The sequence below is a fragment of the Mesitornis unicolor genome, unplaced genomic scaffold, assembly GCF_000695765.1.
Source record: "Mesitornis unicolor isolate BGI_N332 unplaced genomic scaffold, ASM69576v1 scaffold22698, whole genome shotgun sequence".
Lineage (NCBI taxonomy): Eukaryota > Metazoa > Chordata > Aves > Mesitornithiformes > Mesitornithidae > Mesitornis > Mesitornis unicolor.
Genome location: NW_010204164.1, coordinates 15,269 through 31,392, shown reverse-complemented (window position 1 = coordinate 31,392; position 16,124 = coordinate 15,269). Strand labels below are relative to the sequence as shown.

The 16,124-nt window shown below is 34.2% G+C and overlaps 1 protein-coding gene across 1 annotated transcript in view; it reads right to left on the bottom strand.

Annotated features, from left to right (window-relative positions):
- SDCCAG8 (serologically defined colon cancer antigen 8) overlaps positions 1–16,124 on the bottom strand; it is a gene marked incomplete at its 5' end in the record, with an annotated part of 100,314 nt that overhangs the window by 78,658 nt on the left and 5,532 nt on the right. The window contains 6 exons of the mRNA XM_010190975.1: positions 2,062–2,178; positions 5,389–5,523; positions 7,261–7,413; positions 10,442–10,580; positions 12,681–12,869; positions 15,011–15,075. Of these exons, the coding sequence (XP_010189277.1) occupies positions 2,062–2,178; positions 5,389–5,523; positions 7,261–7,413; positions 10,442–10,580; positions 12,681–12,869; positions 15,011–15,075 (798 nt within the window). The remainder of the gene's footprint in view (positions 1–2,061; positions 2,179–5,388; positions 5,524–7,260; positions 7,414–10,441; positions 10,581–12,680; positions 12,870–15,010; positions 15,076–16,124) is intronic.

Sequence of the window (16,124 nt, the reverse complement as noted above, 5' to 3'; positions counted from 1 at the left end):
TTCAAAAATAAATACGTATTTATTATGAACAGATGGTGGCCAAGGAAAGTATCAACTCTCCCTCTTAGCCAGAAGGTCAGGTCATGGCTGAGAGACCAAAGAACAATTACGGTTTGCTATTCAGTGCCATATAAGATGAAACATTCTAGGTTTTTCTTTAAATACAAAGCTAGATGCAATTGAGCTGTTTTCATTTCATTTAAATGAAATAATTTGGAATGACTTAACATTTGTTAAAATTTTATTCAAAAAAAAGTGTAAACAAACAAAAAACATCCCTCCAATAACAAAAAACAACAAACACCCAAAATGTACACACATTCTTTGATTCATTTTTAACATATTTAATAATATTAGGACCTATACAGAACTTCCTTGGTTACTAGAGCCACAGCAATAAAACAGCTGCTAAATGCTGAGCCTGAGAATTTCAAAATAGTGTTTTCATTTTTTTAAGGAACCAGCAATCATATTTGAACAATATAATTACCGTACCTAATTACTGAATTACTCTAATAATCTTTGCTGATAGGAAATCCCCCTCCCATCACTTCACTTTAATTATATCAAATCATAAATCACCACATTTTGGTGTATTCATTCCCACACTGAATAAAATACCAGTATGTCGATACACAAGGTTAAAATATTTTGTTAAATTTTGCAATTTGTTCAAAAGGCAATCCTGAAGCAAGTTGGAGGACTGCATTTAAAATCCAAGATACTTCTTCAAATATCTTATTAAACACATCCTGTTTTATTTTTATGCCAAGATTATGCCAGCTCTCTTATCTGTGATATCTGTCAAGACACAGACAACAAGCCTGTTTTTTGTTTTTCAAAGTGTCCTTAGGCCTAAAGGATGCAGGAGTTCAAAAACAAAATCCAACCCTGAAAACTAAATGCTTTAAGGCCCTTGTTTCTCTGCACTGATTTTCTATACATATTGAAGAGTTATTTAATCTAATAATTTTTTATTTTGGATTTTGCATATCTTTTGCTTATAATTTGAATTAATGTTGCTTCCAGTCTAAGCTCATACTTTATTAAGTTCATAAACTTACTGTCCTACATGAAGACTTTAGGGAATTGGTAAATAAAAATATAATTTTAGAAATACTGACTTTTCCCCCTACATATGTTCTCACACAGGGACAGATTTGTTCACTTATTTACAAGGAAAAAAATATTTTAAAACTGTTGGATAGGCTGCACTAATAACAAAAATTCCTATTAAAAAAATTATCCTCATGTGCACGTTATACATCTGTGTATTCAGAAGACATCCACTCTCATGTGCAAATCACAACTTATGAATAACTAAGTCTCAATACCTAGAGAAAAACGGATAGAAATTCAAGCAAAAGGGCACTTCAAAAGATGCAGATTACACCTGTCCAAGCTGGTTGCCAAGTATGTCGCAGGCTAATAATCTTTCCTACTGCATGGGATGTTTTCTTAGACTACCTAGAAGGCATATACTGGTTTTTGTATTATTACAAAACACACTTTTAGATAATCAGTAATTAATGCCTAATGGAGTTTTTGTACAGTTATTTTTTTCTAGAAGCTTATTTTTGGTTTTGTTTTTTTTTAAACTTTTCTATGAATCCCAGCATTCATTAACCTTGGATCTTTAAAGAAACTGGAAGACAAATGATTTTCATTTTTTGTATAGTTAGGTTATACTTAAGACTCTTCAATGTTTTGTGAGGCTGCATGTATACATAATTATGTGTGGATTTATTTGTGAGAAAAAGTGTATAAACATATGTATACAGTACATACAATTTAAGTACATTGTATGAATACATATGACAGTAATTCTATATGAAAGCATGTGATGAGTATTATGTAAAACTGAACATACTAGGGTTGAAAACAAAATTAAGACAATGAAGAGGTATTTATTTAACAGTAATATTGGCTTGTTGCCAATAATTTAGAAACCATTTAACAGTAATAAATGACCACTATTAGAAAAATTAATCATTCCAGCTTCCGATATAACCTTACTTAGGCTTCTATTAACTGCAAAGTTATAGCAGTATTATCTCTTACCTGGTCCTTAATTTCAAGCTGCCTTATAGTTTTTGTTCTGTACTCTCTGAGCTCCTTTTCTGCCTCATCCTTCTTCATTTTGGTTTGATTCAACTGATAGCGCATTTCTCCACACACCTGTTAGATTATACAGACAACACGATCTGGAGCTTGAAGAATCCATAGCCCAGGCTTTGCAAATAGATCTTTTGGTGCCCTCTAGAGGTATTTTAAATGCAACATATTTGAATTTACAGATATTTTAAGACTACATATGGTAAATGTTTTTATACAAAAAGGTGGATCTGAATTCTCTGTATAGTCATTAACTTTGAAATATGCAGTGCCTTCTAGACTCAAGTATATTTGGATCAAGATTTTGCTAAGTATAGATGTTTATGTTGTAAATATACGTGCCACTAAATACAGTTAAACTACAGTTACTGGTTTTATAGTCTTCTCCCATTCTCTCTAAAATCCAAAGAAAGTCTATGTCAACACTTTCAAAACCTGGAAGTAAAGGATCTACCACAATCCTATATAAAGGTGTAGTTTCTTATCTTGCCAATTTTCCACTGTTAAGAAAGAAAATGGTTAGAAGTTAATACAATAAGTTGGAAATTTAGACCAGAGCGTTACAGGCTTACTACAAACTGAATTCTTTAAAAACAATGCTTAATTCAGATATATGTATGGGTCAGAAGAAAAGGATGAAAGCAACATTTAAATAAACCTAGTACCACTTCCACAAATGCAACAATTAGTCTCTGCTGTTGGGATGTTTGTTATGTTACTTCTTCATTCCTTTCCACCTGAAGGCAGCCCAACTTCAGAGGGTCTGGGGAGGGGTTAGGGGAAAGAAAGGGAAAGAAAAAACAACCAAAAACCCTCACCAATCCCTCCAATATAGTTTTCACTAGTGCTGTGCAGGACGTTATTCTCCCAGTCTAAGACTTTTAAATGATTCTATTTGACCTTTTCTATAGGGAATGGAGAAGGATGGAGGATAACCTGTCCCCTTTTTGTTCTTACCCTGTGAAATCACCTCCAATTTGTGCCTGTTCATTTCACCTTAATTAACCAAACATACAGATATGCACATTCTTCAATGAGAATGCAAATGTGTTTACTCACAGCTACTCTTACAGAACTTTCTTTTCAATTTACTCAGCTTCCCAGCCCTGCTTACATTCTTTCACCAAACTTGCTTCCTAGGTGGGCACACTTCTAATTTGCTGCTACAGTCCTCTGTGCTTCACAATCTCCTCACACACATTCTACAACTCAAATTAATTTCTATGTTGCAGTCTCATACATCTTCTCATTTTCACTATTTTTTTTACAGCTCGTGAACTTAGCCCTCTTGCAAATAACACAATGAAGCAAATGCTCTGAAAAATGGCAAAGTTCTAAAGCATTATCTTTTTTAATACTGACATATCATATGCAACTAAAAAAATCCTAGGATGCAACTGCATGGCTTGCCAACCCCGTCTTTCTACCTCCTCCTTTCTTTATTTGAAAGATGTAACAAAGTGCAATATGTCATTTCCTCCAAGAAAAAAAAAAAGAAAATACAGCCATCCCTGCCTTCAGCTCTCCCAAATATCGTACAAAGGGAATAATGCAGAAGAATCAGCAGATGGTGCTGTCCTAATAATGGACAAACTCCTTGTCATTCAGAATGAAGGAAAAAGATTCTCACTCCAAATTTTTTTCCCTGACTTCGGGTGCATGCAGGAAAAAATATTTCAGATAAAACTCAAATAGAAAAATGTTGCTCTTTGCTGTTTTTAATAATGGCAAACCGAGTTTGGAAACAAAGAGTCAGATTCACCAGCAAGACACAGATGTCACTTACATAGTCAATGATAAGGTCAGGGTGTTGCACAAAGTCCCAACAGCAAAACGGTCAGGACCTTCCTCCAGGATGTTTGAGACTTCTCAATTCAGAACAGGAACACAAATGCAGTTTTGCCATCTCTCAGGACAGTGCAACAAAAACACAGCACAGACTACTGCAAGGTGACCACCTACTCAACTTTGCATTGATTAACATTAACTGAATCGGGGACTGGAACCACCGTGTCACCTCTCCTAGGAGTTCACTTCAAAACTATAAAAGTGCTCTTACCAGACCAATAGATATTTGTACTTACTACCTCTTTTTTCCCCACCATCCCTGTAAGTGGGGCTAGTCATCTGTGAATCCAGTCTGAAAACACAAAAGTGTATTTCAGAAATGGTAAAACAAACCCTTTTGACATTCTTAAAATGCTCCCTCATTTGTCTTTCAGCTGAAATTGAATTAAATTTCCTAGTAAGTTTGGATGAATTTTTGCTGTAGATTTTATGCTATATTTTCACTTATTTCTGACAGCAGGGGCAGCAGAGGAAGACAGGAACTGATGAAAACCCCTTCAGAAGTCTCTAGAGGCCTAAAGAATGAATTGCTAGCCAAAACCTTGCAGTTAACAACTGGGAGGTAGGATTGGCCCTAGGATTATTGGTAAGCTATGCAGATGTTTCAAGAGGCTGCAACAAATTTGAATTCTCGGATTGTTGTTCCTACAGACATATAGCAACCCCTCATCTTCACAAAGCTGAAGTTATTTCTGTAACAAGTGAATGATGAATCTAAGTAAATAAAAGTAAGCACTTTAAAATGTGTCATCTGCCAGCATAAATTTTGGATGGCTGTTTTTTGGGGTGGTTTTCTTGTTTTGGTTTGGTTTTTTTTGTTTTATTTTGGTTTGGGTTTGTTTTTGGTTTTGTTTTTTTTCTTTCTTTCATGTGTTATGAACTGCATTAAGGCTCTAATTGGTTGAGAAACACTTGAAAAATAAAAACACCCAGAAGTGATACACATATATAAAAAAATAGATGTTAATCTATAATCCTTAACTGGAAGAAAGATCTCTTTGTAAAAGGCATGCCATCAACATTAATGAGTACACCGCATACTAATTCTACAGGAAAATACTCAAAAAACCTGTGATTTGATACAGCTCCCTTTATTTTAGCACTGCATATCCCAGAGTTGGCGAATACTCTGGTGTCTCATTCACTTCAAACGCAACTTTAAATGAAACACTGGATTGCAGTTTTAAACAGCAATTTGCATAGTCTGCAAGGTAGAAAGCTTAGCTTTTGCATCTCAAGGTAATATGGCAGACTGAAAAAGTCATGTTTCTACTCATCACACTGTGTCTGGGATTTTCCATGAAGCTTACATTTATCAAATGTACTTTACCGATAGAGAAGAAAACGCAGAAAAAAATATTCTCAGTTTTCAAGCCCCACTGATAAAGAAAACCAAGCTCAATACTCATTTATAAATGTGTTTACCTTATTCATCTCCATTTCATGAGATGCAAGCTGATGTTGTGATTCTTCTAACTGGTTAACCAAAGAGTTCTTTTCCCTCGTGATTCTCTCTACCTGAGCCTCCAACATGGCCACATTCTCAGACATGGCCATCACCTGCAAAAAGCCCAAGAACACAGTAATGATCACAGTAATGGTCACAGTTTGACCAACCACAGATCTAAATCTTGTGAGACGTTTTCCTTGATAGCAACTGTATTTATGTAGCCAAAATACAAAGTGTTAAACATATAATAAAAAATTAAATATATACAATAAAATATAAAATATCAATTAAAAATACAGAAGCATATGACTAAATTTTAACAATAGGTTCACTATTTTTAATTAATTTATCATAGAGCAGTTTAGTTGAAACTTTTCATCAACCGAAGTAGTCTCCAGGACTTGCTAGTATGGACAAAGTGTCAGAAGCAGCTGGTCACATCAGTCTTGCAGCTGTAAGAGTACTATTTAACACTTTCTTATCCATCCTTATGCAGATTGATTTAAACCAAATCACGTTCCCCCAGGTAAAGAAAACTGTCATTGCAACCATAGATCTTAAATTAATTTTCAAGTTCAGAAGCACTATAGATCAAAGCAATATGGTTGTACAAAAACCATACTGGAATGGTATGTTAAAAATTCTAATGTAATTCAGATCAAATTTTGCTGAATGGTAAAAAATAAATGTAACAATAAAACAGAGACAGTGACCCTTCAGCTATTTAGCCCTGAAGCTTACTAATATATGTGGAAATAATGGTGTCTGACAGTTCTAGGTTAACTTACAGGAATTGAAAGCCAAACCTAGAGGATTATATATTCATCACTATTTTTCACTCATTATACATCCACCTGATTTATATATCATGCCAATTCTCCCCTTCAAACAATTCAATTCATAAAGTAAGCCATAAAATATCCATATGGAGGATGACTTGACGAACAGTATATAATTTCTACTATTTCATTTTCCTGAAACATAAAAGTAGTTAATCGTATATAAATGTAAGCCATAAATATAGATCATAGTTTTCTACAAAGTCATACCATATCTTTAATTACCATGCATGGCATCACTATATTGTCAGTATATGTTGTTTAATGTGTATGTAGGATTTAAAAAAAGGACTACTACTCAAGGTGGGAATCAGTTCCCGTAAACCACATCTCAGTGATGAAATACCAAGTGACGTGGTGACACTAAAGAGTGAACTATTCTACTAACAAAAGTTTAGTATGCTCTGTTGTAATGGTCACAGTATAAATGAGACAGATTCTGTCTCAAAGAGTTTATAAACATCAGGGGAAGTGCGAAAAGTGAGGAAAAGTGCCCACGTTTCTTCAGGTGGGCAAATTAAGCATACAAGATCATTCTGGAAAATACTGTATTAGTATGCAATTACCATACTGTAACACTAATATATATGTGATTCTGTAACATTAATATATATGTATATGTAAGCTCAAAGTATCAAAGAATCCTAATTTCGATATGTACCAACTTCTGAATGCCTGACTTAGCAACCTAAACAACAAAACTTGCATCACATATTGCTTAACCATCCTCTACTTTGACAAAGTGCATTAGAAATTATTACGCAAACTAAATTAAAGTGCATAACGTCAACAACTTAATATGTATCCAGTGACACAGCATAAAATCCAGTTATTCAGACTCAAAGGATCGCTGTAAGTCACCTATTACTGCTCTAATGCAACGGTGGAAGTGATTTACTGAGCTCTCAAATCCAAAACTGAAACAAAACAAAAGACAAGCAAACAGAAAGTTTAGAGAGGACTATACGTTCATTGGAATACACAAATAGAAAAAAACCCAACTCATACCATTGCTGCCAAGTCCTCCTTTTCCTTCTTCATTTCTTCCCGCAGTGCTGCTTTTTCGTCAGTCCTTTTATTGAACTGGGCAGCTAACTCTCTTTCAAGAAGATTCTTCTGCCGTTCCATCTCACTTTTCAGCTGCTCACACTGGACTAGAGCCTAGAAAAAGTTATTTTTTCAAGTAGATAAATTAAAATTTCTAACAGATATGGTATTTATCTAATGCCTTCAGAGAAACCAATCTGCTATTAGAAAGGACTTTTTTTTTTTCAAACAGTTATTATGATGTTTATAAATACCCTATCATGTTAACATCTAGAATATGACTAAAAAATTTAGAACAGATGTACACGTTTGTCTGTATAGACATGCCCTTCTGTAATTTATAAATCTATCACGTTTTAAAAGTTATGGCAAAGATGGAAGCATTTTTCAGAGTATATTTTCCAAATAGGTAGCTCTTCTTCTAAAACTAAAGATTATTATTTGCCTTGCATTTAAAATTCATGAACGTATTTTACTAGAACCAGCCTTCAAAATTTGACTCCTTGCAAACACTATGGTTACTTCCTAACTACATAGCTGAAGGAAAAATAAGTAAACAAGTAAGTAAACAAAGAATGTATGCACTTCTACTTGTTTTCATTCTGAATTGAATTACTGAATGCAGAAGGGTAAAAAGAAACCTGGAAGATAGATGTAAAGTTAAAAAAAACCAAATAAAAATAAAATGTTTCTTTGAATTTAGTTTCAGGTTTGTCATATAAAGAAGATTAATCCTACTGAAAACTCCTACGTTTTCTGTAGAAAACATGTTTTCTATCAAAATAGAAGAAACAAATTTATATGCAAGAAGCATAGTGGACACTATCTTCTAAAAATGCTAGGAAAAATAATATCTATCAATTTATGCTGATGTATCCCTGCCAAAAGAAGAGGAGTTGAGTGTTATGTCAGTCCAAATCAGAAATACACTACTCCATTATATTAATCAAAGTACTCAAAGCACCCTAAAGGCAGCTTGCTAACCCATGAGTAAACTAGATTTCATTTCATCATTTCACTGATATTCAGCATATCCTATTTCAAGTAAGCTCCTTTTAGGATTCCTACCTTATTACCCTTTATTTTCAAATTAGTTTTTTTGAAGTGTTTTTTAATATTTCTTTCACTCAAAGCCAATCTCCTATATGCTATTTCCGTGGTGTTGGGCTGCTCATAAGGGAAGCAAATTAAACCATAATTTTTAGAGAATACTTTAGCAGTCTCCATTAGTTCACGGCAATTCTGCAGGACCCTTCTCAGGGTCTCTTTCCTATCACAAATCTACCCGGGCGAGGGACTCCCTTCGTCCTTACCTTGAATCTTTTTCTGCAGGAATTTATCAGCAGCACACAATTGTCTGCATAAGACTGGTGTAGCTTGGTAGACTTGTACAACAAGGCAACTCCAGAAGAAATGAGTTGCAAGAAGAAATGTGTATTTTATTAGCTCTACTGTTTTGACTACATAACGACCAGTTTAAACAATTATTCTTCTATGATGTTTATGTTGAAAATACATGCCTGAATTTGCTTCAGCTATGGAAGTTTAACCTTATCAGATCTCTCCTTGCTCTATGTAATAGGCAAGAGGCCACAAACTAAAGAGACAATGGAAAGACAATTAAAAAAAGGGTGACTTTAAAAAATAAGCACCTGAAGTTAGACTTTCTGTAAACAGAGTGATGAATTTCCAATTATAACTCATTGGGCTTCCAAAAACTAACTCCTTACTTTTCTTACCTGTATTGTTCTAATGGATTCCATGAAAACCACAAAGAAAAACAGTGCTTCACCTTAAGAGTAGAATAGGACTGGGAAAATAAAGGACGGTTTGTACTTACAAAAATAAATACCAGGGCATGTAAAAACATTACATAATGCAGCAAAAGTAAAAGATTTCTTCCTGTTCCTTCATATTACAATAGTTTTTGAGGACTGAAAAAACAGACTACTATTCAGTCTGGTATACAAACAGTACTTCATATTTTCTTGCTGCAGTGAAAAGAGTGACCAGTAGAGACCCTACGAAGCCGCGTTCTTTGTGGCAGAAATAGTATAGGCATGAAGACGCATTTTGTGAAAGGTTCTACTAACTTGTCTTACTAAGTTTTATTCTTAGGCCGCATTTCTAACATGAGCTACACTGAAGGAGAAGATCAGATAACTTCACTTTACTGTATAGAGGAGGAAAAGAATTTGTGCAGTTTCAAATAGCAGTAAGTGAAAAACATTTCTATCAGACAGCTGTAGAAACCAATCCAAAAAAAGTAAACAAGCAATTTAAAAATTTAAACCCTCAGGGACAGGATGTGACAAGTGAACAGTGGGCTCAGAAGGATTCTCTCTTTTTTCCCAGAAAAGGACAAAGAGCTGTAATACTCTGAAATGAAATTTATCAAGTACATAGGATTTCAAACTCCGTATTCTTACCTCACTGTTTATAGTTACCCTACAGACACACACACTCTGTTACAGCATTGGATGAATAATACTGATTTGATCAATAGAACAATTACATCAACCTTGTCCACTATAAAAAGAACAGAATTTCATTTAAAAAAAAATCTCTCTCAATTCTATAGTAATTCACTAATAATACAGTAGATGTCACTAAATATCAAGGAAATAATTTAGGTCACTACCAGTTGTATGGAGTAACTAGGGCTAACACAAGCATTAGATCAAAACTGGTTTTGCCATTATTATTTACATAGCACCATAAACTTCCTGTAGGTAGCACCAGACAGAACTTCTCATCTTCAGAGAGTTCTGTTAGCTAATCCGTACTCTTTCCAGAGTAGATAAAAAAATGTGGTATGAGAATGATCCTCCTATGTGTCATGAATGCCTTTGAAAATTCTACCATTCGATTTCTATCACCTAGCTGTGAAACCACATGAGAACTTAAATCATGGCCAAAGAATGCAACTCACCCTACAGCCTTGATGAGAATTTAAAAACTCAAACATAGAGTTTATGTTACTGCTCAGAAACAGCCACACAGTGCAATCCTTTTAAATCTACCACATCATATCAACATGAGATAAAGGTCTTATGTGTGTACTCTCTCATTAGCATGAAAACTAATTGATATTTGCAGTAGATGTGAATACCGAAAAGCTCTCGTTTCTTGATGAATTTACCTTTGTTTTTTCTAAATTGGCCTCTTCTGCCATTTCCACAGCTTGTTTAACTTGCTCACAAGCATTAGCTTCTCTTTGCTGCATCTCTTTCATGTGTCGTCTCAGGGAGACAAGCGCATCTATCAACTCGTCTCTTTCTCTACGTATAAAGAAAAAACAGATATTTATTCTGTACTTTTTCTCAAAAGAAAAAAAAACAACAGGTATATCAAGTATGAAATGTTAACAGAAAAAAGACATAAGAGTGGTAAGCAAGACTAAAACCAGTATGGGTTAAGAGTGAAAAACAGCATGCTGCTTGCTTGGCAGACACTAAAAATATCATTTGCTTGATGACCAGTCCTTCACTTCAGAAGGATGGACCATTAGTGAAACTGCCTGTAATGACAGCAGAGCTCAAGTCATAAATATATTGAATCTGAGCAACATTTCATTGCCATTAAAAAATGAGGATACATGCTCAAAAAAAAAAAAGGCAAGTAGTACTGAAAAAACATATCAAAGCAATATGAAATTACACTGTCATTAAATGTAAAATAAGGAGGAAAAAAATAAAGGGAAGGGTTAAGTTCAACAAGTAATGCAGATCATTAAGTATATCAAATTAAAATCAATAGTCCTTTGCTGCTAACTGGACTGAAACTAAATAGGAAGACTTCTGGATTCTACATCCCCTCCAAACTTCTGTTAACTAAGAACTTGAGCTCTATACCAAACAGTGAAACAGTTGATTAAACTGTAATACTTTAATTCACCTTTTCAGTATTTCGATACGTGGAAAGCTTTTAAATTAAGATTATAATTGTCTGTGATTTAGGTGCAACTAGAGATTGGGGCTGAAAACGGTTGTATTTGTTTGTTGTTTTTTTGTTTTTTTTTCTTCATATTGTGTGGAATGTTAACACAGTTGTATTTGCCAGAGAACTAACAGTCAATATTTTAAAATTTCATTTCAATAAGAACTGAACAAAGTCCCTTTGAAAATCCTTATTGAAATATCTTTGCTGTTACTAAGTTGCATCACAGGAAGATGTAGCTTTCAGATTTTGTTAAATCTCAAACTGAAATAATGGTTTAAGAAAGATAAATAGGTCAGCTCAAATCTTTTATTTCAAACTGCACTATAATACAAGATGGCAAGAGCATACTGATTGATAGTTTGCTCATATTTTCCAGTGTCTGTGACAAATAATTACTTTTCTTCTTACAAAAGTAGATTTTGAAACATGACTTTTGAGCAACAGAGAGCTTTCCCAGAAAATTCTTGGACTTGACAACAGAAAAACACATAAATCCTAGCAACAGTCATCTAATGTGTAGAGATAATGTCCATTTGACAGACTACATGCACTACATCCTTTCAGTCTTCTTGCTTCTAATTGATCCACTACCTCCTCTCCAGTGGGGTTATTCTAAAACTTCAGAAATCCTAAGATGCTCCAGGTGTCTGTCAGTAAATAGAAGTCTGTTTAGCAAACTTTGAGAAAGCTGCAGTATCCTATGATTATTTCTAGCAAGTAGAAAGGGAGAGATTTTTGAAGATGATTAACTAGCAGAATTTCTTACAGTAAAAAATTTTAATGCTGTTGAGATTTATGAATTATATATATGATATTCAGCCTGTATAGCTGTTTTTTTGATTTTTTTTAAAATAAAAGCTACAACTAAAAAAAGGCCATAGCAAATAATTTCGTTTCTTTTTATCCATAGGAACTTCTTCCCCTGACTTATTGAAGTTAGGAAGAAGCAATGCATGCTATCCAAAACACCTGATCTACTAAGTAAATTGAAGGGAAAAAAACCCACTAGTAAGAGTTCCCCAAATGTAAGGAGAATAAAATGAAGCCAGAAAAACAAGCAACTTTTGGAGGAAATCAAGATATATGGACTTCCATCATATTTGTTCTGACAGTGTGAAGGGTTTGTTTGTACAAAAAGTGCAGAAAACAGACTATCAGCAGTCTGATTATCTGGACAGCACAAGGTATCGTAATTACAACATAAATGCCTAAAATTCTTTCCCAGTTGAAGTAAGTCATAAAACCACCATGGATTTCAAAGTGGTTGGGACCTATGCTCATATTCTGCCATTGATTTTAGCATTGTAACCTTAAAAATTAGAGTCCATTGTTCCATAAGTGCACATCTCTCTATGAATGCAACTGAATACATTGAGACTTACATGGTTTCATGTAAGCAACTGTACTTTCAACAAGAATGTAAAATCCCCCAAACCTACTTTGTTACCCTCTCAATGGTCAGCACATGAACATTCGAATGAGTCTGTGCAAGAACTGCCTCATGTTGTGCACATTTCAGACACAGACCACCAACCCGGCTAGGATTTGTGGCTGAAACAAGTGACTTCTGGTGTTTAAGCCTTCCTTCCAACTCTATGCATGTCTTCTGAGATTCTGAAAGGTCTTTCCTAGAAAGAAGAAATAAAAGATATTATTTGAGTAATCAAACATTTCTACAAGTTATATTTATATGTAATACACAATTACAGATGCAACCTAAAAAGAACTGTAAGGATACCTGTAACTAACACTATTTCACACATTTCAGTAGGCTAAGGAAGACTAGCAGAGAAATAATAGTTGAAATGCCCAATCAAAATTATTAATAGACAAAAGAAAGTTATATTAGTTTCTTCCTTCCCTCTGTACTATCAGAAGATAGCAAAGTTACACAGAAAATTATTAGATAAAACTTCTAGGCTTACCTACTGTCCAAACAGAGTAAACATTTCATTAGCAAGCAACATTATCAGCTATGTAAATACTTCAATACCCTAATCTTACCATTTTTCTGTTATTCTTACCAATAATACGACTAGCTTCACATTTCTTGTCTACTCTCAAATCAACTGTATAGTTATAATATAAAGTAAAGATCCCTATGCTTCCTAGGCAAAAGCCAAATGTATTCATCACATTCACTTTGATCCAGTGATTCACACAAACTTGAGGTCAGCCACATCTTCAGAAAAACAGGGGTTTTTTTAACTTGTCTCTGAATTTTTTACCAGGTGCTCTGAAGAATTTTCTCCAAAATTTCCAAGCATCTGTCAGGCTGAGGAGAGCGCAAGCAGTAGGAATGCTGACATCAGGAAGTTCCAGACAAATGCACACTGTGCCCATATAGATCAACTTGACAAATTGTGCAATAAATCCAAAGATTTTGGTTTTGTTATGCAGGCCATCTGGGCAGCACACATATAGTAAGTCTGACACATTCTGATTGCACTGGATTTCCTGTGCACATGATATATACACTGCATGCATGCTTATTTCCATCTGGGAAATCTTCTGTGCACTTTTTCCAATTTTAGTAGTTGGTGTATTGAATATAATCCACTATTACCTGGACAGAATTATCCTTAGACAGTCATGGTATAACAGACCTATTGTTAGGAAATCTTGGACAGAAATTTGCAAGTCATATGTAAATTCATGTTTCAAGTTAAAAACAAGGATAGTCTCACTGAAAGTGATATAATTTGTCACTTCAATTAAAATTTAGCAAATGCTCAGGTTTAAACTGTAGAACTTACAGTGTGAAAGATCACACCCCTTAGGAGAAATCAAGAAGCTGAATAACGTACTTGTGGAAATTTGTGGACTATTTTAGCCTCCAATATTTATTTCTGAGCATATATAACACTTGAAGCCAAGGTGGGGGGCAGCAGGGAAATTGAAATCCGTAACTGAAATTTAAGATCCTCCTTTACTTTCACTGGCATAATTGGCTTTGCATGTTTAAGATTTTACCACTGCAGAGAGCATATTTAAACTTGTTTCCCTACCACTAACTCTTTTTACACACACAAATCTAGAATTTTCAGATATATGAAACCACAAATTATTTAGGGAAAAACACAACTAAATAGATTCAGCAGCAGTATGAATGCAGGTGTACAGGCACAAGTTTATTCGAGAAGACCAAGTCTTAAGGTTGCCTCTGCCTCTGTTTTTCCATAATTTGCTATATATTCAAACATTTAATGTTTTGAGGAACACATGAGGACTTATTTTCAAATATTTTTTTGTTTAAAGATATGCAGGTTACATGACTGAAAACATTGCCTGCATGCTTCAAAATTAGTTTTTCCTGCTCCAAAATCGTTACATGGCCTAAACCAGTTCAATGCTTAGGATCTCTAAAACTTACGTTATAAAATACTAGTAGAAGAAAGCTAAATACAGAAGAACTTAACAAGTTTAAATTTTAAGTTCTCTTTTTGTTTTAATTGATCTACTTTAACAGACATAGGTTAAAGACAATTTATATTGAGTTGTAATTTCTATAAATGCAGTAATTCAATTGAATTCATAAAATTTATATTCTGCTAATGTTGCTATATAATAGCAGTACATTCAATTTTGCCACATTTATATTTCAGAAAACTTCAGGTAAAACCAGCTTTCAGGGACACTATCAGAAAACATGACATTCAGATATCCAGGCATTCTCTTACTTAAATTCAAATTCAGAGTGGTTCATGTTGTTATGAAGTGGTAATTTATTAACAATAATTTTAAAACAAAAATAAACATTTCACTTTACCTTAAGGACTGTATTTGAGCATTAAGGACATCGACCTTTTCTTGATAAAGAAGTTTTAGTTTCTCCTTTAGAAAAGATGGGAGAAAAGAAGTGTCTTTCGCTTTCACCATAATATTGTCTTATTATTACATTAGATAACATTAGCCATATTCATTATTTTCCCCTGAAGATACAAACTTGTTGGAACACTAGGGGCAGAGAAATCTAAATATTTCAGACTTGTGAATGTCTACAAAATTAACAACTCTCCCATTTTCTTATTTCTGTACATCTTGACAGATCCCCATATGGTAAATTGCTCCAGCTTTAATTGCAGCCGTCTACAATGATTTACACCAACTGATGATCTTGTCTCATGTTTGCTCTTACTCTCCCACAAGGCAGCAGAAATAAAAAAGGAATTCTGAAGAACTTCAAGTAGACAGGCTATTGATTTATAATACAGTGAGTTACTCCTACCTGGTGAAGAACTGGAAATATAAATCAGCCACACCAATGTTAATACAATGGTGATAATGAACCAGATAAAAACACCAAAAATTTAGCTCGCTATGATGCTTAGAAAGAAGTCATAATCAATACAATTTTCTTGATTTAAATATGACAGATGAAGAAAAAAGTGCAATTACTGTAAAAACTAGCTTCCAAACAATTGCAGGCGTTCGACCTCACTAAAGAGGCTTTCAGCTCTAGATGAATATATTTTACTGGGAAAAATCAATAAATACACACAATTATCATGGAAAAATAAAAGTACCCTTTAAATTCCACAGCACGTATGCACGTGGATAAAATACATCAAAACTTTCAGTCAGCCATGTTTTTCCCAAAAGATGGCAATACTATCCCATTAATTTAGATGGAAAGAAAAAAAAAATCTTCCCAAACAAAAAATACAGGACTGAGACAGCACTGTCTTTGAATCACCAGGGCTCCTCTGTATCTCTAAAAGCACAATATATGCAATTCAGCTTAGGGAAAACAGACTGTGCAAAGCCACTCCCGTACCTTACTGAGCCTGTGCTGCTCCAGGAGCATAAAGACCCACTGCAAAAGAGCTTGTCTAGAGGGCTACCTAAATTATACCAGCTAATTCCCACCTGCTTGTGCATTG